We start from the raw sequence: 24,946 nt of genomic DNA on the forward strand, positions 1-24,946 counted from the left end.
ATTTTCATGTATTTTTTAAACAAATGGGTGTCTGTTGGTGATTGTTTATCTCACATGGGAAGAAAACAAAACAAAAAACACCTGCAAAACCATTTTACCCACTAAAATTTATTTTAGGCCCCATGTGGTGAAATTTCTATCACCACATTATTTGTCAAAAGGTGTTTATTTAAAGACCTGGGTGAGACTCGGGCCATATCAAACAGCTAAGCAATTCAACAACAGTTTTTAACTCAGCTGGAACGATAAATTATAGCAATGTGCACAATCTTAACTTTCTTATTGAAACAGTAATTTCAGTCACAAAGGAAAAATAAACAAACACGAGCACTGGGGCTCGAGGGGGGATTTGTAAGCTTTGATAAAACTTGCCTCATACTACAGCTCCTGGAAAGTACCCAGCTCTACTACAAAAACTCTTTGACTTTGAGAGCTGGGGTAAGAATTTCCCTCTTGTGAGCCACAGCATACCAGGGGAACCCTTTCTAATTTCCTTATAATCAGTTTTAAACAACAGTGCAGCATCCCCCTGCACAGGCTCCTCACTGAAACCCAAAGTAACATCTGAGGTACAACGCCCACTGTCTCACAGCAAACGGCCAGATGGGAAACCCGCTGTAATCCACCACTCGTCCTCATTACAAAGCAGTAATGAGGGACCGAACGCTGGGGTACCGCCGTCCCTTCAGCCCCACGACAGCTGCCACCAGACCCAATCCCCTCCAGTCGGAGATCAGCTAGATAAATAAATCCCCACATTAATAACCTCCGCTGCAGGACAAAAGTCTAATGACAACACACTGAGCGCACACCAACAGAAACAGATTCATTCAACACAAGAAGGAAAGAGAAAAGGGAGCGAGCGCTCGAATCAGTGATCCAGGAAGGACAAGCTGACTGGTTCGGCAAGCCTGACTCCAAACTGCCTCTAACTTTAGCTGACTGAACAAGTGTTACAACATAAATTCCTGGCTGTAGTCGCTTTCAGATTTCTTCAGCTTCGAAGTTATAACATGTATCATCTTATAATACCACTTTGAACCCCAAGAACCAACAGTAAAATCAGCATATCACTCTAAATGGCCTCATATCAGCATTAAAAAGAAGGATTCTTGCCTCCTGTCGATGACCTCAGAGGACAGTGAATCTCATTTACAGGTAAATGAGATTTTAAATCTCAATGGGTTTTTCCTTGTTAAATAAAGTAATAAATAAATAACCCCCATCAGGTGATGACACGTACTCTTCCTCGGCCACACAACAATTATGAAAAATAACTAGTTTTTAACATAACTGTTCCTTACTCTGCCTCCTGTCAGTTTTAAAATCCAAATCTGTGTACATCCAGGTACAGTACAGCATCACAAAGTAGTGCTGTTCACAAAAAAAAACAACCAACAGTTTTAAAAAGCGCTCTGAATTAAACCGACCAACTCCATAGCAAACAACTGACATGTTGTTCCTTTTCAGAGCTCAGCCACAATTTCTTCGCTGCTCTACATTCAGCACTTGAGAGGTACTTGAGAGTAAAGGTTGAGCACAGGCAGAAGATCACTTAATTAAACTGTGAGAATGGACGGATGATCACTTGGACATGCAATACAAGTAAGGGGATTCTCAGCAATGCAATCTCCGTCCTTAGAGCAGTTATGAGGGGATTTACTTGTAATCCAGGGTCTCAATCAGCTTGTCAATCATCAGACCACATTGTCTGACACTAAATGTGCGCCACAAAGCTACAGGAGTGATAGTGCCACCTGTTCTTAGAGATACAACTACAAACAGAAGCACAGCAACAATGTTGTTTTGGAAACCTGCTTGGTAAGCAACTGCAAAGTGGTATGACTTTGCTGTTGTTTAGTTCTGATGCAAGATGGTGTTGTCTTGACAACCATGTCATCACTTTCACTTGCTGTGGTGTTAGGCTGTCAGGTGGCATAAGATTGCAAAACAATCCAACTGTCCGACCACAACATTGCAGAACAAGACTGAGGAAGTGCTGCACATAAAAGAAATCACTGGTTACAAAAATATGTTAAAGTGCAAGGAGAACACTATTTATATATAAATTTATATATAGTAAAAGGCACCATCTTTTGACGTACCCTCATTTTCAAAACATAAAAAAAAAAACCCAAAAATTGCCAAGTATCGTGCAGGGCCTCTATAAGCTGCCCACACAGCCCAGTCCCACTGAGGAACATGAACACTCCACAGGAGCTCGTGTGGTTTTTGGGACCTGGATGTTCGGTTCTGTGGCGACTCTGTAGCTCAAGCATTTTTCAGAGCATCCTGTTGAGCTTTTTTCCTGGTCAGGCTAAACCCTTGGCTTTTTCGTAGTGTCGCTCGGGCTGTTCTGGGGCAGTTTCAGTGCACAGACAGCGCACACCGTCCTAATGAAGGAGGCTGCTGCTGTCAGGGAGTGTCGGTGTGGATGTTGTAAAACCGGGGATTACCACAGCAATCGAATTTTAAATACATGGTTGGTGTTATTCATTTCATCTGTTAGGGGTTCAAATGTTGAGGCTTAAAGGAAATTACAGTTTGGAGCTGCAGACCCCTCTCTGCCCGTCTTTGGAGCTATTTTGAAAGCCCCGATGCCATATTACAACAGCGGCAAGAAAAAGGCCAGCTCAGTGACTATAAAGAGGAACTATGGCTGTGTCAGCAGCTGGTGATACTTGTTACAAAGTTATGGTCAAAACTCTGGTCTGAGCAGCACTGCAGCAGTGACCTTGACCTCATTAGAAAAATTTGCCTGTGTCTGGGTTAAATTTCCCATGAACCTCATGATACCGCAACAAACTTACACCGAGATCTCAGGGCCTCATTTCTGAAAACATGAACATAATGCGTGCGTGTCAAATGGTAATTTAGGCACATGCTGCCCGTCATCAAACATTTAGCAGCGCCGACTTGTTTACATACGGCTCAGACAGCTGTGTACATTAAAACCAACGTTCATTACTTACATCTTTCATCAAGTCTCGTGTTTTCAACAAACCGTAGCAAAAGAAAGCCAATGTTATCACAAGCATTACATGAAATTAATATTTGTTCAGCGGTTAGTTGTGTAGTTTTGTGTAGTCTAATACAACAGACTGTTTTGAATGTATTCAGGGTGGATCAAGGATCAAGGTAGGAAAAACTCTGGGGAAATGCAGCGTGAGCAGCGCCTGCTGCCAATGAGGTCAACCTCTCGAACGTCCCGTTACGGAGGTTGACGACACTCCAAAGATGTTTGGCAGTTTTCAATCAAATCGTCTCATGCCAACTTATAAGCCTCAAATGTTTAAAAATGTTTTAAGCCTATCAGAGCATCACACTTGTGCAACTAAATAGTAGCTACACTTTAAAAGAAAAAAAAACACACACACACACACACACACATTCATTACTGCAATCCCTGCATTGCTTAAGATCAGTGTTATCCCATGTCTTAACTGTCATTTCAGTCTTGCAGATTACAGTCGGGGTGTTACCTTTTGCTTAATTTAGCAATGTCTAAGAAGATGTATTATGTGATAATTAAGTTCTTCCCTCTTAAATTCACTAAATACTGGGCGTACTTCAAAATAACTGTTTGGGTTTTTTAATGAATAAACTGCATATTTCAGTAAATTACATCAGGTGCATCATAAATCATCATGCATCATTTTTTGTGTCAATTTAAAACCCCAATAGGGTTTCTTTTTAAACAAATAAGCCCTGCTGCAAACCTCTAACGCGAGCCTAATCTAACATCATTATCAGCAACACCCCTTTTGTTTCTTTAATAAAGTGCACATCCGTGGATGGTTATGTCCATTCATCGACTACCAGTAATGGGCTATAGTTTGGCTGCTAACATGACTAATGATTCTTGGCTCTTAATTATTTCTCCCTCCTCTGATCCAAGGAGCTGTATCTGCCATCTTGACAGGAACTGCCCCATTAGGCCACTGCTGTATTCCGCCCTGTTGAAAGCCAGCTTTTACTGCCAAGTGAAAAAATGATTGATTTCCCCGCCCTCCACCTCGGTCAGACGTGTGAAAATGGATCAGTGGACCGTTATGGCCAAGGTTTTTTTTCCCACCATTGTTTCTGCCCTCTCTGACAGGAAGAACAGTCTCGGTACTTACTTTGCGGCAAACTTGACCATCTGCTTGCTGGCACGATCCCCCACTGCGACCAGTGCCTGCACGTTAAACTGCTGCTGACGCAAGACCAAGAAGCATTGCTTCCCTGAAAGCAAAACAACAATAGATAGAGCTCGCTTTTTACAATACAAGCATAACAGCCTTGTCAGAATAATACCTTGGGCACTCTGTCTGAAGCTAAGTAGGTTTGTTCAGTCAAAAGGGCTGTGTGTGTGACTTGAGATGAGTGTCTCACAGCTGTAGGGATCAGATGAAGTGTCAAACATTTGCAAACAGAGCCTTGTCTTTGAAGAGCACTGTGTGGAGAAAGGCTGATTGCTACCTTCCTATCAAACATATACAGGGACCTAGGAAGAGTGTAAACACGTTAGCCACAAAGACTGAGGGCAGGAGATAATCAGACCACCCAGTTACTTTGATGTTTGTTGCCTGTGAGAACAGGGCGGGTGGTGGAAATAATAGTGATGCCAAAATCCCACCAACAGATGTACCTCATCTCACACAATTCAGGATGTTATTCTGCTCACACAGACATCCTACAGCAAGCAGAGAATGAAGACACAAGTGGAGAGGAAGTGACTCTTGATTCTGGAAGTTATCTTTAAAGGAAATGGTTAAAAAAAAAAAAACATCACAGAGACTATAGTTTATTTGCAAAAGGCTCACTGTTTATGGAGAGGAGCAATAACCAGGCAAAGCTCAGAGGGTTATTGTATTCAAACAGTGAAGCTTCGTGACTGCCAGCAACTGGAACTGAGGGGGGACAGGTTATCTGATCTTCCAGTTGGCAGTGACAAGCTAGCCTGACGGTGATATCAAAAACACCTTCAGGTTGTCAATCTGCTTAACAAGGAAAGAGTGGAAAAACAAATCGGCTTTGTAACGCCTCACAATCTTAAAAAAAATTATTTCACAAACAGGAGCAAAAAGTCTTTTAAAATTCTGATTTTACTCTGGGAGTGTTTGGTGCATAAAGTTGCAATAAAAGCTTTATGCTTCTCTTCTAGCACAGGGCCTCCAGTGTTGAACCTAAAGACAGCGATGTCTGTCATTTACATCATTTGAAATGGAACACCAAGTGAAAGCCAAACGGCACTGCTGTTTGATCTTGAAGAGAAAGTGCTGCTGTGAATAAAAATGACCCCAGGGCAGATGTTATAAACTTTTCAGTATAGTTCACGGCGGATTAGCTCAGGGGGCATCTAATCATGGCCGTTTGTGTCTTTCACACAAAGAAAGCTGCAGAACCAAAAAAACAAAAGAAAAACAAAAGGTGAACAAAGGGGGAGGTGATCTCACCTTTGGCTCGGCTGGTGTGGACTCGGGCGCGCAGCCAGATCAGCTGGTCAGCTTTCTCAGGAGTAAGGTCTTGGACCCGGACCAACTCCCTGTCTGGCTCGCACACGCACGCACACACACAAACACACACGCAAAATATTTTATTACTTCAAAGGACTTCGCTTCCTCCATTTCCCCACCTGCGTGCAAAGAATCCCTCCCCTCTCTTCCCTACATACTCCCAAAGGCAGAAAGAAAAGCCAATGAGCATGCTTGTGCACGTGTAAAAGTGCAGACAATAAAATGCTCAAATTACAGGCATGCCTAATAAATAAGAAACACTAGGAGACTTGCCAAAAGCTGTCTAACTCGTCTGCTCTCTTTGTGCTCTATGACAAATTGACTCTAGTTTCACCTGTATTACTCAGAGGCATGCTTACTCTTCATTATCAGTGAGCAGAGAAGGCAGACACCGAGGCTACACCAGAGAAAACAGAGCCGCCCTGTTGGCTGAGAACTCTGTCAACCCACATGAAAGCCCTCGGGTTTCAGCCCCCACCTCTGCTCCAGCTCCATCCTCGTGGCTGAGCTTGCTATGCAGGTGAGGGAGGCACCACTTTGTTTGCTGCCAGTGGAGCTGAAAGTGCATCCAGACAGATGGACGACATCAACAGGTCCGCCTGCTGCCTCGTTTATCAAACTTTATACGTTACCGCTATTATCACTAGCATCGCTTAAATGGCGACCAGAGATGACACCAAAAGGATTTTTCGTGATGTTATCGTGTTAAATCAGTATGACTGACAGCCAGACAAAAGCTCAACTGTGAAGTTCTGGATTGGGAAGTCATCGTGTACACAAACATGCAGCAGAGTTTACACTTTGTACCACTGCACCAATGCTCAACCTGTTTTTCACAAAAAGTGTCCGACCTACGTCACTGTTGTATAACCGACTTGGAATCTTTTGTTTTTGACAGCAGCTTAGTAGCCGGGCCACCGGCAATGATCTTGATTAGCCTTTTTTCTGTTTGTTTTTGCACTCGAGCCTGTTTTTCTGTCACCTTTTAACTTTTAACTGTAGTCTTACACTAGTTCCTGTTTCCAGCACTGAGTTGACTCATTTCAGTCTGTCCTTGTTTTTAATTTCATTATCAGAAATATATTTGTTACATTATGATGGAGACCTAAAATGTTATTCCCTCACCATGTTATTAATAATGCTACTGAAGTTTCCCAAGCTACTGGATCAGAGATAGAAACCAAGTCTGTGTGTATAATGCATCTATGGTATCGTCTTACTGTTAGTTCATTCATTCATAAATAATAAGAACAAATGATCAAAAATTCAGATATTTCTTTCAGTCTTTCAAATTCAGGCAGACTCTGCTATCAAAATCATAAAGTTGTTCTGTAACATTATAAAATAAAGACACGCCGACGATGACATTTACAATAATAAAACCTCCGTCCTATATTATCGTTGTGTCAACAGAAACTCTCATACTCTTATGAACCATCACGTCAGCCTCTCATTACATCATTTTCATCACTTAGGATACAACCAAACATTCCTGCTAATGTTAGTGATCCATCAAGTTGGCAAGCACAGAAACATAATTGAGTATTTCCACACTGCAACATGTGGAACTACTCAAATAAAGGAGCAAAATGGGACTATATGGCAATGTAAATCTAATAAAAATCTAATAAAAAGATGTTTTGTCTTCTTTTTCAATACAAATCAATTTCCGCTTTCAGATATGAAATGCCGATGAGTGAAGAAAGTAGCTCCCATACTAACCCAGCTTTTGTTGGGACTGGACCATAGCTGACACACCATATCGGTCCTTGGCAAAGTCCTTAAAAATCAAAAGGGTGAAATCTTTAGCAGCATTTCATTTAACCATTAAATGAAAACAGTACTGACGCATGCACGTGGACTTTTTTGTTCTCCGAGACAGTTCTGCCACTTTGACTTCATAAGCTTCTGACGTCTGTCTGTCTACTACATCTTAGACAGACACAACAGATAATGGGGCTTATCATAAAAAAAAAAAACTGAACAGAAAACAGGCAGGGAGAGGTTTGCGTGCAGGTATTTGCATACAAGTTGTTGCCACGGTGTGAATGCACAGGCGCCAAAATCAAAGTCAGTCATAAAAGCAGAGAACTTGTATCGGAGGACGAGTGCTGTGATCTCTACGAAGCACTTACATCTTCCTCTGCGCTTTGTTGTTCAGAAGCCTGAAACACAAAGAGGAGAAAGGGATTTAAAGGACAAATAACTAAGAAATCGCAACAAGAGGACTATCAATTAATTAAAAGTTTAAAACATCCAACTTAAAATGTTGTTGTTGTTTTTTTTTTACACCAGGCATGTAAATCGATTTTTCATCTCACGCTACCAGGGATTTAAATACAAATAATAGACTGCAATTCAATCCCAGAGCCAAGACTTAGATGCTTAGAATGCACAGCTTATCCACACACTGCTCCAGCCCATCAAAGACAATGAGTAATGGCAGCAGGAGATATTGCTTTGTAATAGAAACAGTGTAAGTGAACAGATATTCTTTATCTCCGCGCTGACTTCTGGGCAAATAACTCTCAGAGCGCGATGAGATCGAGTCTTGGAAAAGTTACAGTTCCATTTTCTATGCAAATTGACATTGGTGTACAGAAATATCTAGTGGCAGTTGAGTGAATTGGAATCGCCCATTCTTGCTGTGAAAATCCCGTCACATGAATCCCGTCGATGGATGATATTACAGCTTGTGATCAAGTGCATGCAAACAGGCTACGGCCACGAAGCAAGCCGAGCCCCATCGGTCCCACAGAAACGACAAGTGCTGGCAGAAAACCCTTGCAAAAAAGCGCAAAGCAGAAAATAACGCAGCTAAGGCCCAATAAACATTCGGTTCAGCTTTGAGCTCTTCCCCTAGGCAATGCTTGCTATTCCAGCGTGATAGAGGCAGCAATATCCAGTGGATTAAACAGTGACAGCACCTGCTTCTTCCATGAAACATGCTGACTGGATGAATTCAGCTGGAAGAAAGGATTCTTTGCTGTTTTCACTATCACAGGCACTTCAGTCATGACACGACTATGCAAAGGGTGTCAAACTAGATGGCACATTTTCTAAAGATTCCCTTATTTATATCCTGCAGATTCTGCTCTAAGTACCTTTAGAGCAGAATCTGAAGAGCCTACGGGAAAGAAAAATATGTAAGATCACATCAGTATTAATATCTGTGCATTTCATTATTGGAGAAATGTTACCAATTCACAATTTTCAAACTTTCTGCTACTTTTTTTCCGTTTCTATATGGCCTTCATAGCAAATACAGCTCAAAGGGGAAAGAAGCGTATTAATCTGAAACTACGATTAGCAAATGTGACCTGAACATTGTCAGGACCTTGTCTGGAAGCCAAAATTGCATCAAAAGTCTAAGTGGTTAGCAGGCTTGCTGAATCACGTGTTTAAACAAGCAAACAGCTTCTCTTTCAGTTCTCTGATAACACAGGATAGGATGTGCAGCATCATATCTGCACACCATTTAGTGGGTGGAGCTGCTGTTCGCTGTGTTTAGTACAAAAAAACACCACTATTATCAGATCATCAGCCTAAGTTTGGGCAACAGCAGAAGTTCAGCAAAATGTCAAAGTTTGTGTAATATGAATAAATATGTGACTTCACTAGTTACTGTGACATTACAGAAGCCCGCTAACAGCTAATCCATCTGCGTCACTGGACATCAAGAAACATATTACTCAATCTGCACGTTGGTGGAAAATGTGTTCATTTCACTTGGTGTGATGGGGAGATAAGTCTTTGCAGCTGAAAGATCTAGTATCCCATCTATCCATTGTTCATTTTGTGTAGGGCTGGGTGATATCTCAGTTTAGGTTATATCAATCGATACCCATACATGTTTCACAATATAGATGAAATAATAACTTCTGCCAAGCTTAAATGCTCCTTTTTACTCCTAAACAAAGATATACGTTTAATTTTGCAATTTGTAAGTGCTTACTTGTGCAGAAACATGCTTTCGACACAGTTTGCAGTGCATGCGGCTCCATGTAGGAATGTCTCCATGGAGCCAAATTCCTTGGACCCTTCTCTTATACAATGTCCTTGTGTTTAAGCCTCAGGCTGCGTCTGCTGGGTTGTTGTGTTTTGTAATGCTGTTGCTCAAGTTGACATTAACATGTTCTGTTGTTGTTGCCATTTATCTTGCTCAAACTGAAATACTAGCGTGTAAGGCTGCAGCAGCCCAGAGATTAGCACATGTGCTGCTGCCAGCTGCTCCTCCTACACTCTGTGCGTCAGCCCAACATGATGCGGCTTCAACTCTGTTTCGACATGATTGGTATGATGCGGCACTATCTTCAAACATAAAATACAGAAAGAATCAGTTATCGCCTTTATATTGACCCATCTTTATCTTTATATCATCCAGCCCTACTTTTCTGTCTCTCATTCATGTCTGGGTCGTTGGGTCAGCAGTGTAGACGGAGAAGTCTTGACCTCCCTCTCTCCAACCACTTTCTCTAGCTCATCCAGTCTGCACCAGGATCTCCTCCTGGCCATCTCTACATTATTGTAGTGGAGGGGTTTGCATATCCCAATAATGCGTGAGGGGCCAGACAAAAGTGATTCAGAAAACCAAAGAAAAGAATTCAAGGCACCAGTTCACCCTGTCTGGGAACCAAAGTTACTGAGGCCTCACCCTAGAGCCAAGCCTGAGAAGGGTGCTTAAAGAAGAGTCTGTGGTGACGGGGCTTTAGCCCAAGGGCACAGTTGGGCACAGCCTGAAGAAACCCACCTTCCTGTGGGCTTTCCACTAGTAGTAATAACAACAACAGCTAGTACTAGTAACATTTAAGACAGAATAAAATGTTAGCAAATAATGGACTAAATTATTGTTAATATGAAACATGGAGTGTGCTGTACAAGTGATCAGAACAGGACTCAGGGGGTGAAGAGAAAACATAACAGAGTTGCTGGAATTGGATGAAGACTGGCCAAATTCAAATCAGGTGTGACTTATCTGTCCATTTTTTTAATGAAACATGGTGAAGGGGACAGAAGGTTGGCGACCCAACACAACACAGCACACCTGTCAGCTTCATTTATGGTGGGCAAAAGCACAGTATTACAATAAGTGGCAAAATGGTTCAAATGGCATACTAGGAAGGAACTTTTCACTTGGTGTAGAAGAAAATAGCACTTTGTTTGGGTGGATATAAACACAGCCAAAATGACAGGAATACTTAAACAATGGAGTCTCCAACCCAGCTGAACCCCAAATGCCCACACAACAGCACGTCACACCCTTACCAGCTGTACAAGGGTGGCGGATGCAAAACAACAAAACAGAAGAAAACAAAACATCTGACCATTTTGGCCTGTTTCTCAGCCTTCTTTGCAGCTTTCTCCGCTTCCTTCTGCTGTTTCTTCAGGGCTTTCTTTGACTGAGCCTGCTGCTCCTCCTCTGTTGCCCTGAAACAGGAAGAAATGCACAACATAAACATTTCCTTCGACTTCCACCTCCTATTTCTTGTGCATCCCACGAGGAAGTTATTGACCGCCTGGGAAAATTAATTCTGAACCATCACCACCTCCAGCCTTTAAGTATGCACTACTTTTATTCCCATTGTTGCTCCAAACAAAAACTGCTGGAGCCTGTGTGAACAGAGGCACGGCAGAGAAAAATCTGAACTAAGATCGCCTGGATAAACAGTGCAGCTTTAAGAAGATGCTAGCCTGAAAATCTAACATAGAAAAATGGAGCTCATTCAATTATGATAACACTGTGATAACACCGTGCCTTATCAGAAAGTAAAAGATGTCTGTATTTGCACAACAACCACCATACTACACAGCACAACATAACGCAGGAGCTGATAAGTATTCAACTTTTTCTTGTAGAAAAATTTGGTTTATGCAAGCAACAGGTCAACAGACACTCTCATATGTAGGTGAACATGTAAGTCACAAAAGAACATAACGGTAAAAAAGATAAGCAGAGATAAAACAATCATATAAAATACTGGGACTTTTTGCTTTTCCGTCAGCTGTTGTAAACGTGTGCTAAGATGACAGGTGTATGAATGAGACCAGGTGTCTAATCCTGAAGGAAGCACGCAAGCTATAAAGGACCCGCTCCTATTTAGTCACAGGAAATAACACGGATCAAAGGCCGACTATGAATAGCAATAAAACCTAAACAAGACACAGAAATCACAACATATTTTGACTTCAGACCAAACTCGTACTTCCCCCAAGGATCCAAATTTAATAGTGTCCCAACAACCACCACTGAGATCTTTTATGATTTAGAACCACACCATATATTTTCCCATTGAAATGACAAAAAATACACCACGATTCAGGTGGTGAGGCTCATTCTAATTCATCCATCCATTCGCTTCCGCTTATCCTTTTCAGGGTCGCGGGGGGTGCTGGAGCCTATCCCAGCTGTCATAGGGCGAGAGGCGGGGTACACCCTGGACAGGTCGCCAGTCTGTCGCAGGGCCAACACACAGGGACAGACAACCATTCGCACTCACATTCACACCTAGTGGCAATTTGGATTATCCAATTAACCTATCCCCACAAGCTGCATGTCTTTGGACGGTGGGAGGAAGCCGGAGTACCCGGAGGGAACCCACGCAAACACAGGGAGAACATGCAAACTCCACACAGAAAGACCCCGCCCTGATGGTGGAATTGAACTCAGGACCTTCTTGCTGTGCGGCAACAGTGCTAACCACCGTGCCACCGTGCTGCCTCATTCTAATTCAGCACACATGAAATTCAAATGTTTCTCACCTACACCTAAAACTCTTTGCCACATTATCCTGTTTTAAAAGACAGTTTGAGGCAGCCTATTGGTTGGTCTGTTGCTACCTTGTGCTATAAGCGTGTTTGGAACCTGGATGAAAACGGCACGAAGCAGACCAATTAAAATGCACTCAGGTTGTATTATTCATGTGTTCTGCCAACCGGCTGAATTCGTTAAACTGGATCAACAGCCTTCCCCCCCAGGCGAGTGAGATCAGCCTGTGGTGCAGATGTCCACATGCATTTATAGTCAACAAACTCTAAGCCTTTGTATTTGTTAAAAAACACATCATTTAATGACAGCCATATGTTGCACAGTCAGCTTTTTTTTTGCAGTTGTCAGTTAACACATGCATAGTATAGATCACATGGGCGTGTGCCCAACAGTTACAAAGTCCTAACACAACATATTATTGTAACAACATTTCTAATATTACCATATCATAAAAGACAAACAGTTAATAATAGTTTAATATGAAACAAAGTGGTACCAGTCATTGTCTCAGTCATTGGCTGAGACTCAGCAGTGTAAAGGATGTCACCAGAGCAGCAGAAAGCTCTTATACTCACATAATAGCCCTGCGTACTAGGGATGGACCGATCCGATATACAGTATCAGTCCGATTCAGACCTAAATTACTGGAATGGATATCGGGGAGAAATAAAAATTTAACTCCATCTATTACATTTCACAAAAGCACCTCACAAAACTAACCCAGGTAGTGACCTTAGCACGTTGGAGCAGTGTGCATCACGTGACAGAGCGGCTGTTGCGTGCGAGACCCGTTAGTGGTCTGGAGTTACTTCACACCGAAAGCATCTGGAGCCTCGCTACGTGCTGCCAAACCGGCATTTCATCTCCAAGCAAGCATTCCCAGAGAAGTAAAGCAAGTGTGTAAGTTCATCTCTGAACGTTTGTAAAGCATTCCTACGTTAAGCTTAACAACCGATACATGGAGCTCAGATGTTTGTGCGTTGTCATAGCTAAGTCTGACTGTACAATGGATGGACTCAAGTTTTACTTTGGAAAAAAAAACAAAAACAAAAAAAAAAAAACAGTGTTGCAGCCTAAACAGTTCTGTGGTTCAGAAAAACCCTATGAAAGACACTTTTATTCATACTTGTGTTAAGTTTTGCACAGAAATTACACAAAATCCACTCTCAGGTTAAATGTGATAGAAACAGCTTACACTTACATCCATCTTGACAAAAGGTGAGTGTCATGAAGCCGTGTTTGCATTTATTTGCACTGCTTTCCACTCTGGATGTCTATTTATGTTAAGCTTTAAGTATAAAGGGGTCCATTCTACAACCTGATGTTTTTAGTTGTTCAACATAAACATTATTTTGTGCTGATGTGCTTCTTTTTTTCAGAAAGAAAGAGTTTTTGAAATCTGCATCAAATTTAATTTTAAATTACTTTTTGAAATATTACTTTAAATACTTAGATTTAAAGTTCTGCTAGAAGTTTAAATGAAAAGATCAGTATTACTGAACTGCAAAATATTTTGGGTGCAGTGTAATTTTGCATACAGGTATAATAGAATAGCTTTAGTGTTTTGTCTTTTTAAATTTGAGTATGAACTTATACAAAATGCAGCAAGATGTATATGCATTAAAAAACAGTTTTACTGATTATAAAATAGATTATATCGGATTCATATCGGTATCGGCAGAAATCTAAATTTATGATATCGGATATAAAAAAGTGGTATTGTGCCATTTCTACTGTCTACACGAGATGTGTCTAGCTACGTCACACCAACCAGAGACTACTGAACATCAGCGATATTGAGCAACTTCATGACACTGCAGGCTAAAAAAATACTAGCAACAAATAGAGGTTGGGATAGCGTTGACTGACTTGACCTAGCAACAAATACATTAGGCTATCTAGGGACATTCTCCTTGGTGTCTTCAGCAGTTTCTTCCCCTGTAGTTGCCTAAAGTTGCTAAAAGTCATTGACTTCACTGGCTCTCCCAGTTTCCCTGTTTCTTCCTCCTCCTCCTTTATGACTCCTTCCAAGCAGTCATAAACTACTGACTCTTACCAGAATAGCCAATAAAACGCATGCCACTTCAAACATGTTTTGCGTTTGCACCTATCAACTTTCAAAAGTCATTTAATGGCAATAATAGACTCATGGAGCTGTAGGGATTAAGGATTATAGCTATAATGTCAGTGGCTGATATCAAATAACATGAAATGAGAGAAACACTACGCAAAATGACAGCACACACAAGGGAACTGATGTGTTATTAATCTTCTATTTCATGCTACCAAGCTGGTGACTCCACTCATTCAAACTGGCTGGTGAGATGTTAATCTAAAGCTTTACAGCAGCTTGTCTGCAAATAACTAAGCTGGCAGTCTCAACACAAACATTGTAAGTACCGTGATATTTACTTTGGACTTTTTTTCTGCTTTACACGTGCTGATTTTTTATTTTTATGGTGACTCACTCACGGTCTATTGTAGTTTTGAATGACTTAACGATCCACTTTAAAGTTTTGATGTGGCCCATAAATGGAAATGGCACGAGTAAAGCAGACTCTAGAATGAGCATGAACAAAAACCATCAAGTCTGACATCTGCAAACGTGACTTTTAAACTACCTTTGTCCAGTAAAGTTATTCTTTAAAATCCTCTGGGCTGTTAGCCTTCTTAAGTTATTAATCATGTATGAAAAGGACAAACATTCTGCTCACCAGATTATTTTCTTTAAAATGAATACAGACCTCCAAAAACCCAAGATAACCACAGCTATCATTTAAAGGAGAACAGATGATAGTAAAAGTTATTTTCAACTTTGCAAGTAATAGAATCAGTTTATCATATTTTAAAGTGAAAGGATAATTGGAATAGCTGACCTCTCGCAATTACACTTGTGGTCAAAAGTATACACTAGCATTTGGTTTAATGTCCCTCAGTAAGTCACACCTCGACCAGACATTTTTCGTAGCCTTCAACAAGTTTCTGAAGACCTGGCCACTCCAGTAGTTTAATGTTAGCCTGTTTTATCCATTCCAAAACCAGTTTTGATTTGTGTTTGACATCTTTTTCCTGTTTGAACATTCAATTAAATCAAAGTTTAATTGAATTCAACTGTCTATTGATTTTAGGTGCAGTGAAGAATTTAAATGTAGTCCTCCTTACTTATTCAGTTCAATCTGTGCACTATACCAGTATCACTGGCAGCAACTAAGCCCCAGAACATGATGCTACCACCACCATGCTTGACAGATGCCCCAGTGGTCTTAAGTCTAAAAGCCTGACTTTTACTCCTCCTATTAGCAATCTCTGCCTCATTTGACCTCAAAGCTTTTCTCTAGAAGGCATTTGGCTTGTAAATGTGGGCAACTGCAAATTACAGTCAAAGTTGGAAGCATTGACTTTAGAGCATGGGATTCTTTCTTGGTGAGCAGCCTCTTAGTCCATGGCAATCTGCTCTTTAAGTCTGATGTCATTAGCCATGCCTGGGCCCAAACTCTGCTGCAGGTCCCTAAGTCAAACTATCACTGCGGCATCATTCAGAGTTGAAAAACTGTCTAAATTCTTTCATCTGTAATAAAATGATCAGTGTGGCTGCTGGACCAGTTTAACATGCAGGCATCCATGAAAACAGAATTTATGAAATTTAACGGAGTTAGAAGTTAGCCGGGAGTTAGCTCGTTAGTTTCCAGCTAAATAAAATATACCAGGTTCAGACTGAGAGAGTTCTGAAACAAATTAAGACCTACAGCTCTGCTATCATTTCCGACATAAATGAAGACAGGAAAGTAAACAGCAGTGATGTTTTGTAGGGTTACTCAGGTTTGGCTCGCTGGTACATAATGATGTGCTACGTGATCGCTAGCAACACAGTTATGTTAGCATAATATAAACACAGTGAAGCTGGAGGATGAGTGCTAACTTTTTTCCCCCCAATGTGTTAATGTGAGGATTCCCAATGGTTAGGGAAAAATGCAATCACATGGCAGGATGCTGTAAATGGACCGAACTTCAGTCAGGAGAACAACTGCAATATGAGGTTAGTCATTACTATACTGCTGCATCGGCTGGGCTGTAGTTACATCGTAAGGTTTTAAAAACTGAACTTTAAAATGAATAGTGGTAATAAAAGCCGAGAGAGGCCGACAGTGGTCACTGACTGTTTTTAGGGGCTTGTTGAGAATAAACAGAACAAGATACAAAGCATTAAAACACATTAAAAACACAGCAGCCTTAATAAGCGCAGAGTGGTTTGGGCCTGGAAGCAGGGTTCATCACGTCATCACTTAAAGACCGGATATAAAACTCTGCAGTGGACAGTGACGATGGTGATACAGTAGTTTCCAGTTCATGACAGGCTTGAGCACTGGTGGTTCCTGTTTTGTTTATGAACATCTTCCAAACTTTGGCGAAGTGGTGACACATCTGAACACTATTTGTGTACAATTGTTAGAGCTGACAATCTTGGCATTTTGATCAGCTACGTGCTCGAAAGAGAAACTACCAGTTGTTGCCAATCGTGATCACTACTGAGGACTTAACAATGGGGCTTTCAAGAAGAAGAAAAAAAGACCTAGAACATTTAGCACTATTAAAATTAGTGAGTGTATGTATACAGTTAAACCTGTATGTATACCTTGGATTTAAACATTAGACTAAAGAAAAGCACAGCTATTTTTCCCCCTTTGTCCCGTTTTCTTTGTTAATTCATTAAAGATTTATACTGTACAATCATTCCACCCTGGAATTAAAAAAACAGTTCAAAGAACTCATTCCAATTAAAAATTACCATAACATTCATGCCTGTAATGAGACTATGCAAACTTCTGATCACAGCTGTACATGACGCATTGAGAGTATATATAGTGCAGCTAATGTGTGAAAGATCTGCTTAAATGTGACATTATTTAATTCAGATTCCAGGTTTGACTCAGCTGCAAAGACACACAAGTATAATATTTTAAAACAATTTGAACCCACTTATAAAACCATCAGAACACCTGTACCATTTCTAAGAGGTCGTATTATCTTCTTAAAACTTCTCACTAGAAAATCGAGTGAAGCCAGTATGAAGTCAAATTTTACAGCAATGTGAGCAGGTTAAGCTAGTCATGGCTTCGTTTTGTTTTTTGTCTCACACTTCTTACACCTTTAAGCTTTTAATTTTGCAGCAGCAGAACTTTAAAGTGTCTGATGCAATCATCTGTCATATTAAGGCAATGCTAGCCGCCTGCTCTCCGAGTTAGCATACCGCAGTAAGATCATTTTGCGCTCTGAGATCTGAGGCACAGCTTAACACTTTATTCATATTCTTACCCCTGCAATTCTTCTTTCGTCATGTCGACTTATTCGCTTGTAAAAACTTGGGAGAAAATGTTTCACGACTGTGTGACAGTGAGGAGCACGACATCAGCTGTTCGCAGCATGCACGGGCACGGGAACAAGGGACCTGTTTTGACGGCGCACAGAATACCGGATGTTCGAGATCCCGGCTAGAAACTAAATTGCACTACGCAGTTCCGACTGACTGAGGTTTATCCGGCAGGTTGACAGAGCAGACAAAACAGCCCTATTGCAAACAAATGAAGGAAATTTATAGAAATCAAGAGTAATCTGTTGAAAAGGTGCAAAACAATCAAGGAAGCACGTTCAAGCCCTTTGTTTTTCTCCTGTTTTTTTTAAATCAATGTTCAGACTGAGACGATAAAAGAGTATTCTCTAAAAACAGGTTGAGATAACAGATGTAAGTCCTAGATCCAAAACGACATCATGTCTAAGCCCAAAGTCTCTTATAATATTATACAATAGAAATTAAAGAAAATGTATGTTCCCCAATATAAAACTTAATATTGGCAGCTGATTTAAAATACCAAGTTCAAAGAATTTTCCAGTAAGCAGTTACAATGCACATACTTTTCTTTGTTATCATGAATTAAAGTGGGACTCTGCAGATTAAACAGAACATATTAATGTTTTTTTTTTTTTTTTTTTAAAAGAGTTACTATTATTAATAACAGAAATTATTTTTGGTGGCAAAAAACTGACTATTTGCAGACTGTGGTCTTAAGTGACTTCCACTGATGGCACTTTATTTCCAGAAAAAAAATGTATTGTATGCTCATCACTCTTATTTCACTGATGGGTTACAAAACAATTACATTTAAGAAAGTAACATCTGAACTAATGAACTCAGCCCACCAATGGCAACATACACACAAGGAAAACAACAAAAGTGACCACATGTGTGGGCTGTTTTACACATCCACATGAACACTAAAAGTGACACTCCATGAAATTACTTTCACGCCTTTGGTTGAGTGCACTAAGTGCATCCAGGTATCCAGTGACCTTTGGAGGAATGACGTGCACAGCGAGTGATGGTGGTTTGAATACAGTGGGGGTGTCATCAAAGCTTTTCTCAGGCTCTTACCCACAGGAGCTCCTGATAGAGGAAGCAGCCTTCCTGCTGCTCACTTTTCAACCAAAACAACATAACCTTTAGTGGAGCATGTAACCGCCCTGTGGCATTTGTGTTTCTTTCCTGCTTAGCTCGCATTAGTCCTTTAAAATCATCTCTGCGCTTACCGGACATGTCACTCATAATTTTAATATACATCTCTCGACAGGAACAGTTAAATGAGCCCCTGCGCACACTGAACAATAGGCTGAAGTCCCAGTCTGAAACTTTGCACCAGAATCCATAGAGATAATGAATGACCAATTGAAACAATTTCCTCCCTACTTCAACAGCTTTGGCCTTTAACCCAGAAAGCCAAACAAGAAACACTTCTCTGCACGGGTTTGTTTTGCCTGCTACATCACATGTCAGAAAGTTTGCATTTTTGCAAGAGAGGATATTGATGTTTTGCAACAAAAAACACAACACTGACAGTGCAGTAGGGCAGCAGTGTAGACTTGAGTTGTTCAACGGTATATTTTGACCAAACAGAGAGAATAATGGCTTTAATAATGGATGAAAGGGCACCTTCTTGCAGCCAAGGATGGATTCCCTCGGGGGGCTGACCACTTAAAATTTATGCACTTAAATGGGCACTTTAGTCAGTCTCAAGGAAAACGGCATCTGCGTATCCAATTTATTATACCGATGCTCTGTGTTTCTGAAAAGGAAATTATCAAAACATATAATCAGTCAAGTCCATTAACAGATGATACAGATATTTCTGTGTTCAATACCTGATATCAATTCATTCGAGTAGTGCATAACCCTGATATGTGTAATCTGAGTGCAATCTTGCACACGATAGTTGTGATGATCACCATCCAGCAAAAAGGAATGCAGATCAAGAACAGTTATGTGAGTTATGTGAGTACAGTAAAGGGTATTTTCCTGCACTTTGTGATGAAAGCAAACTGTTATGCTAATTTTGGATCGTTTGGGTCCATTTCCAAATCCAAAAAGCGCCTCATGTTTAATTCTGCTTTACTGTGAGAGGAAAATACCCACTAACTTTGTGGGTGGATGGAAGCACTTCTCACCTTTTCTATATGTAAAGACATGGAAATGTATCTCAGTTGGAGCTTTGAATGAATGAATGACTGCACTGCATGGCACAGCAGCTTGATGCAAGGACTTCTCACCTCTTCTACATGTAGACATGGAAATCCACTGAATAAATGCCAGGGCTGCATTGTACTGCAGCCATTTGATGGCTTTATTCTACTTGAAAGCTATTGTTGTCCTTCCTAGCCCGAGCATCTGTCTGTCTTTGTTCTTTGCACATTAAATGTTTAAAGTGATGAAAGAAGATAAAAGATTCAGAACAGAAAGACTGGTGCGTCTGTTCAAAGAAATATATTTTATGTTATCACTGTATAATATCAGATTTAATCCTTCTTATTTTGCTTCAGTTCTGAATGATTATTTCCATTCTGTGAGTCAAAGAATGACCAAGTTGAGTCATTGAACTTCTGAATGACAGGGAATGATAAAAGTCAATAAGTCAAAGGGGACCTTAATCTTTCTTAAGACCCATATGGTCACTAATTAAAATTGAAGACTTTAGCTTTTGTGTCACAGCTGCTTAAGATGTAAAAGTGCACAGATGTTCTTGCAATTAAAGGGCCTGTCTGTTCATTCCTCCTGCTTTTCAGCCAGTTCAGGTGGTGACATTTGTGTGACACTCCCCCAACCCCCTTGATAATACACATGCACACACGGGAATAGAAGCCAGTGAAAAGGCGCACCACAAAATATGTTTGAGTTTCTTTTATTTTCAATACAAACACATAAAAAACAGTACAAAAAATCATTTTGAAGGACTTTTACAAAAGTTATTTTACAAAACTCCAGTGTGGATGACAGCAATAAATTATAGCTTTCAGATAATCGCACAGCTTAGGTGCGAACATAGATATGCTACAAACTATGTACATGTTTCAAAAAGCAGCTACCAGTCCTAAAAACCCCCAGAAAGGACATTGTGTGTCCGAGCTTTGATACAGCATCAAAGACTATAGGATAAAAACTAGGACAATGGGTATTGATTGTAAAACTGAATGAATGGAAATGAGGCACTGCCTGAGGACACGATCTGCTTTGAGGAACAGAAAATAAAATACAGAAAATAAGAACCACAAAAGCCACACGACTGAAGTACAAAGGCACACACACACACAAAAAATTTTCACGTATAAAAACTCTTTCATTTACAATTGTACAGATTGTAGTTCTTTGAAATTACAGCTTAGCTTTTTCACTCCTGAGAGTATCAAGTCACAGACTCCGAGGCTGACAGTTAACTTGACAAAACACTCGAAGACTCCGACTCGGTTGACACAGATGAAATTGGCCCTCGCTTTTTTGTCATGAGAGTCACTTTCTGACTTGATCTGCTGCTCGCTGTCAGTGCACTCTTAGCTGATTTCTTAAACTTAACTCCCAAGAAAGCATAGAGGATGGGGTTTAGGCAGCAGTGAAAATAGGCTAGCGCCTCAGTGACAGAAATCCACTTGCCCAGCGCTTGCTGCAGTTCACATGAGGGGGTGAGCACATTCAGCATCACGAGGTTGTCCAAAAAGATGCCAACACAGTAGGGGAGCCAGCAACAAAAAAAGCAAAAGATAAGAATGACTGTGGTCTTCAATGCCTTTTTCTTCAGTGTCTGGCCCTTTGCGCCTTGTGCCAGCTTTGTTATGATAATGCAGTAGCAGATGAGGATAACCAAGCCTGGCAGAATGAAGCCCACCAGGATGTGCTGGAAGCGGAAAACAACTATCCATATGACGTCACTTTCCACTGGATACATGCGCTGGCAGATAGTCCTGGAGTCTGCCGTTTCCTTGCTTTCTTCTTTCAAGTTGATATTTGAAGAGCTCACGCTCTGCACTCTTGCAAAGACCATGTCAGGTATGGTCAGAATGGTTGCCGGCAGCCACACACCCACGTAGATCACTCTATTTGCAAGAAGCTTCCTCGTGGCTTGGCTGTTGGTAGCCCGTACAACTGCCAAGTATCTGTCCAGACTGATGAAGGCCAGAATCAGCACGCTACTGTACAGGTTGATGGTGTAGATCATGTGCACAGACACGCAGAGGAAACCTCCAAAGTACCAGTTTTTGGCTACATCCACAGCCCAAAAGGGCAGAGTGAGGACAAACAGGAGGTCAGCGACAGACAGATGGAGCCGGTACTTGTCTGTCATTGTTTTGACCTTTTTCTGGTAACCCATGACTAGTACAACTAATCCATTACCAACTATCCCAAGAATGGATATTATTCCGTACACTGTAGGTAGGAAGATTTTGTTGAAGTCATTGCTGAATGTCTGGCCACAGATCTCCGGTATATTCAGGTCTGTAAAATCAAATCCAGACCCTTCTGATATGTTGTCAGAAGTGTTGCTGGTAAAACTATAATCATAGTTGAACTGGAAAAGAGAAAAAAAGATTCAAAAGTTAGAAAACAGAAGAGATCTAAGAGGATCATTTAATTACTTAAGAGCGGCAGATTACCTAAAAATTTATTATACATCTCCTATAAATACATTATAATATTTTATGATAACTTTTGTCTTAAGTTGGAAGTGACAATGAGAAAGTCCTCTTCTTCAAATTACTTTCTATCTTCAAATTACTTTTATATGGAAGGAGACACTAAGTTTAAGACCAGTGAATTACTCGACTGCAAACACGTGGAAAAATATAAACTTTATTCACGCAAAAAAGAAAGAAAAAAGTCACACATACAACAAGAAAAAAACAATCCCACACACAGGTTGGGGGAACAACAGAAAAACACTCACCTCCACGCTTTCATCCATGGTGATAACAATCCAACTTTGGGACTAGTGAGTAAAGGTTGGCATGAGACGCACGACGATAGTTGTTTGTTTCAGCGCCTGCCAATAAATACTATTCCGTGCCATTAACTCCTCCCCCGAAAGGGAGGGAGGGGCAGCAGCAGGATGCACGCAAAGTCTCCAAAAAGGTTCGCTATAAATCAAACTTCTGTACTTGTGGTAAGGGCGTTTGTGAAAGTATGTGTTTGAAAAACGTTTGGTTTTACCTGCTACATTAAAAAAAAAGCGAGGAGCTGAAGTACGCGTCTGGAAACGGTGTATTAAACCAATTTGGCAACTGTGAAAAATGTGAAATTAATGAAATCTCGGATTAGGTTCAAGAATAAACATTTTTCTTGATGTTTTGTCCCCTTTTCATTAAATCTCGATAGATTTGTGTTTTTTAAATGTAAAAAGTTAAGAGCGCTGCAGTGAAATGTGCTCACTCAATGACGTTTTGGAGAACATATAAATACCATCACACGCGATTACAGACACTAAAAGAGGAAAAAGGGTCCCTACAAAAGTCCCAACAGTTGAGTTATATGGAAATTAGGGCAATTTTAGGATTACACGGGTTTTTTCACGTTACACGTAATCTGGCTCACATTTAGCGCTTCACTCCTCAGGCTGCGTAAAGTGAGGTCTGACATTTAAGCTGGTCATTAAGCCCCCACACCCTCGCTGTCTTATATTTCTCCTAACAAATCACTTAATAACCGTTTCCGATGACAGATTTCATCAGTAGAGGACTGAGTTTCTCCTCACCTTTATACACAACCTGTCACTTTTCAAGCACTGTTATGTCTGCGCTCTTAAGTGCTAAATGACCCCCAGCGGATCTAAAAAAGAACCACACACCCTATAACTTTTTTTTTCCAAACGGCTTTCAAGCCTCAGTGTGCAAAGCATTCATTCTCCCACGGCTCCACCAAACCACTCTGATTTCAGTTGGGTAATGACAACGCGACCGGGCCACACAAAACTCCCCGCCCTCCTCTGAGACGGAACTGACGGTAGTTTGAAACTAAATATGCTCCATGTGGCACGCAAATACCACTTCTTGTCTTTGATATATGAGAGCAGTGATAGATTTTGTGAGTCCCATCTTCATCACTGATCTCCTCCTTATGATAAGGGCTGATCTTGGCTTTCTAGACGCATTCGTTTTGAATTATGGGAGACACGTGTTCCCCCCCCTTGTCTATATCAACTCTGAGCACATTTATAAAGCGGTATATCAAAAGTAGGCATCATTAAAGTTTAAAAGCTGAAAGCACTCTGTTAGAGACACATACCGTTTAAAAACATTAACAGCCTTGAAAAAGTCTCCACAGTTCACAATTTAATTAAATAAAATTGGCAGTGAGATCTAACAAAGGTTTAAGAGAACATCCTGGTGCTCAAAATGAGGAAGTTTTTTTTGGAAAATACCATAGTCATGCCTTACTCATGAAATTCCTGCTAATATAAGAAGATGGACCGAAACTGCCATTTATTTGTTTTGTGGCTGTGGCATTATGTTTCTACTACAATAAAATGTCCAATGTAAAAAACGAATATAGGTGACCTAAGGAGAGTCAGTCCTGCTTGTCACTCAAACTGATGTAACGAATTGATATTAGCCGTTCAGTCAAGGCGTGTGCATCTTTCTGTCCTTGATGTATTTGTAAAATCCCCGGCAGTGCGGCTGAGACAGAGATGTGCATTTTACGTTTTCACTTTCTGTAGTTGTGGCGTGTGCAGCTTGCTGTACGTGTAAAAGTAAAAATGAAACAACTGTAGTAAATAGCACAGATCAATATTCTCAGAGATATTAATCACGCATCACTGGATATGAATTAAAGCGATTGAAACGGTTACGCGTTGAAACTCTGCTGTAGATTAATCCTGTTTGTTGTTCTCAGATCCCCATGCAGCTGGACTCCTGAGGGGAGGAAACAAGGGGAACCTGCAGCTCAGAGAAAGGCCACTGTATTGGTATGATGCTGTTATCAATGCCGTTCAGACGGAGACAGTTGTTCTGTTATCAGTCCACGAGCAGAACTGCTGGATTTCATCTCAGTGCTGAATAACACAGAGCATTTAATTTTCTACATTCCATAAATCATTTTGGCCACAGAGGGGAATTCTAATGACTCACTTTTTGAAGATATTTTCAGAACTATTTTTCTTTCTCAAGCTTTTGTAGGTTGAAAACCAAACATTTTGCTTATATTCCCAAGGCCTGTTTTCAATTCCAAGGTTTTGTGTTGTGGATTTAAAGGTTTTTGAAATTACACAGCTGAGAAACATACAGCTGCAGCAGTCTAAACTATGCTTTTTGAGGGACACTTAAAAAAAAGACTTAGCAGGCTATTGGATAAAGCATCAAGCTATTATAATCT

The 24,946-nt window shown here is 40.7% G+C and overlaps 2 protein-coding genes across 2 annotated transcripts in view; both read right to left on the bottom strand.

Annotated features, from left to right (window-relative positions):
- Positions 1 to 17,769, bottom strand: part of dars1 (aspartyl-tRNA synthetase 1) — a 31,738-nt gene extending 13,969 nt beyond the window's left edge. The window contains exons 1-6 of the mRNA XM_026143952.2: positions 17,578 to 17,769; positions 10,823 to 10,925; positions 7,634 to 7,663; positions 7,221 to 7,278; positions 5,439 to 5,531; positions 4,122 to 4,224 (exon numbers count right to left, since the gene is read on the bottom strand). Coding sequence (XP_025999737.1) covers positions 4,122 to 4,224; positions 5,439 to 5,531; positions 7,221 to 7,278; positions 7,634 to 7,663; positions 10,823 to 10,925; positions 17,578 to 17,600 — 410 coding nt within the window. The 5' untranslated portion in view covers positions 17,601 to 17,769. The remainder of the gene's footprint in view (positions 1 to 4,121; positions 4,225 to 5,438; positions 5,532 to 7,220; positions 7,279 to 7,633; positions 7,664 to 10,822; positions 10,926 to 17,577) is intronic.
- Positions 17,770 to 20,473: 2,704 nt separating this feature from the next.
- Positions 20,474 to 22,678, bottom strand: cxcr4b (chemokine (C-X-C motif), receptor 4b). Its single transcript, XM_026144766.2, has 2 exons — positions 22,524 to 22,678; positions 20,474 to 22,148 (listed from the first exon to the last, which is right to left on the bottom strand). Exons 1-2 carry the CDS (start codon positions 22,539 to 22,541, stop codon positions 21,018 to 21,020), a joined length of 1,149 nt encoding a protein of 382 aa, XP_026000551.1. The 5' UTR covers positions 22,542 to 22,678; the 3' UTR covers positions 20,474 to 21,017.
- Positions 22,679 to 24,946: the final 2,268 nt, after the last annotated feature.

The sequence above is a fragment of the Astatotilapia calliptera genome, chromosome 16 (genome assembly GCF_964374335.1).
Source record: "Astatotilapia calliptera chromosome 16, fAstCal68.1, whole genome shotgun sequence".
Classification (NCBI taxonomy): Eukaryota; Metazoa; Chordata; class Actinopteri; order Cichliformes; family Cichlidae; genus Astatotilapia; species Astatotilapia calliptera.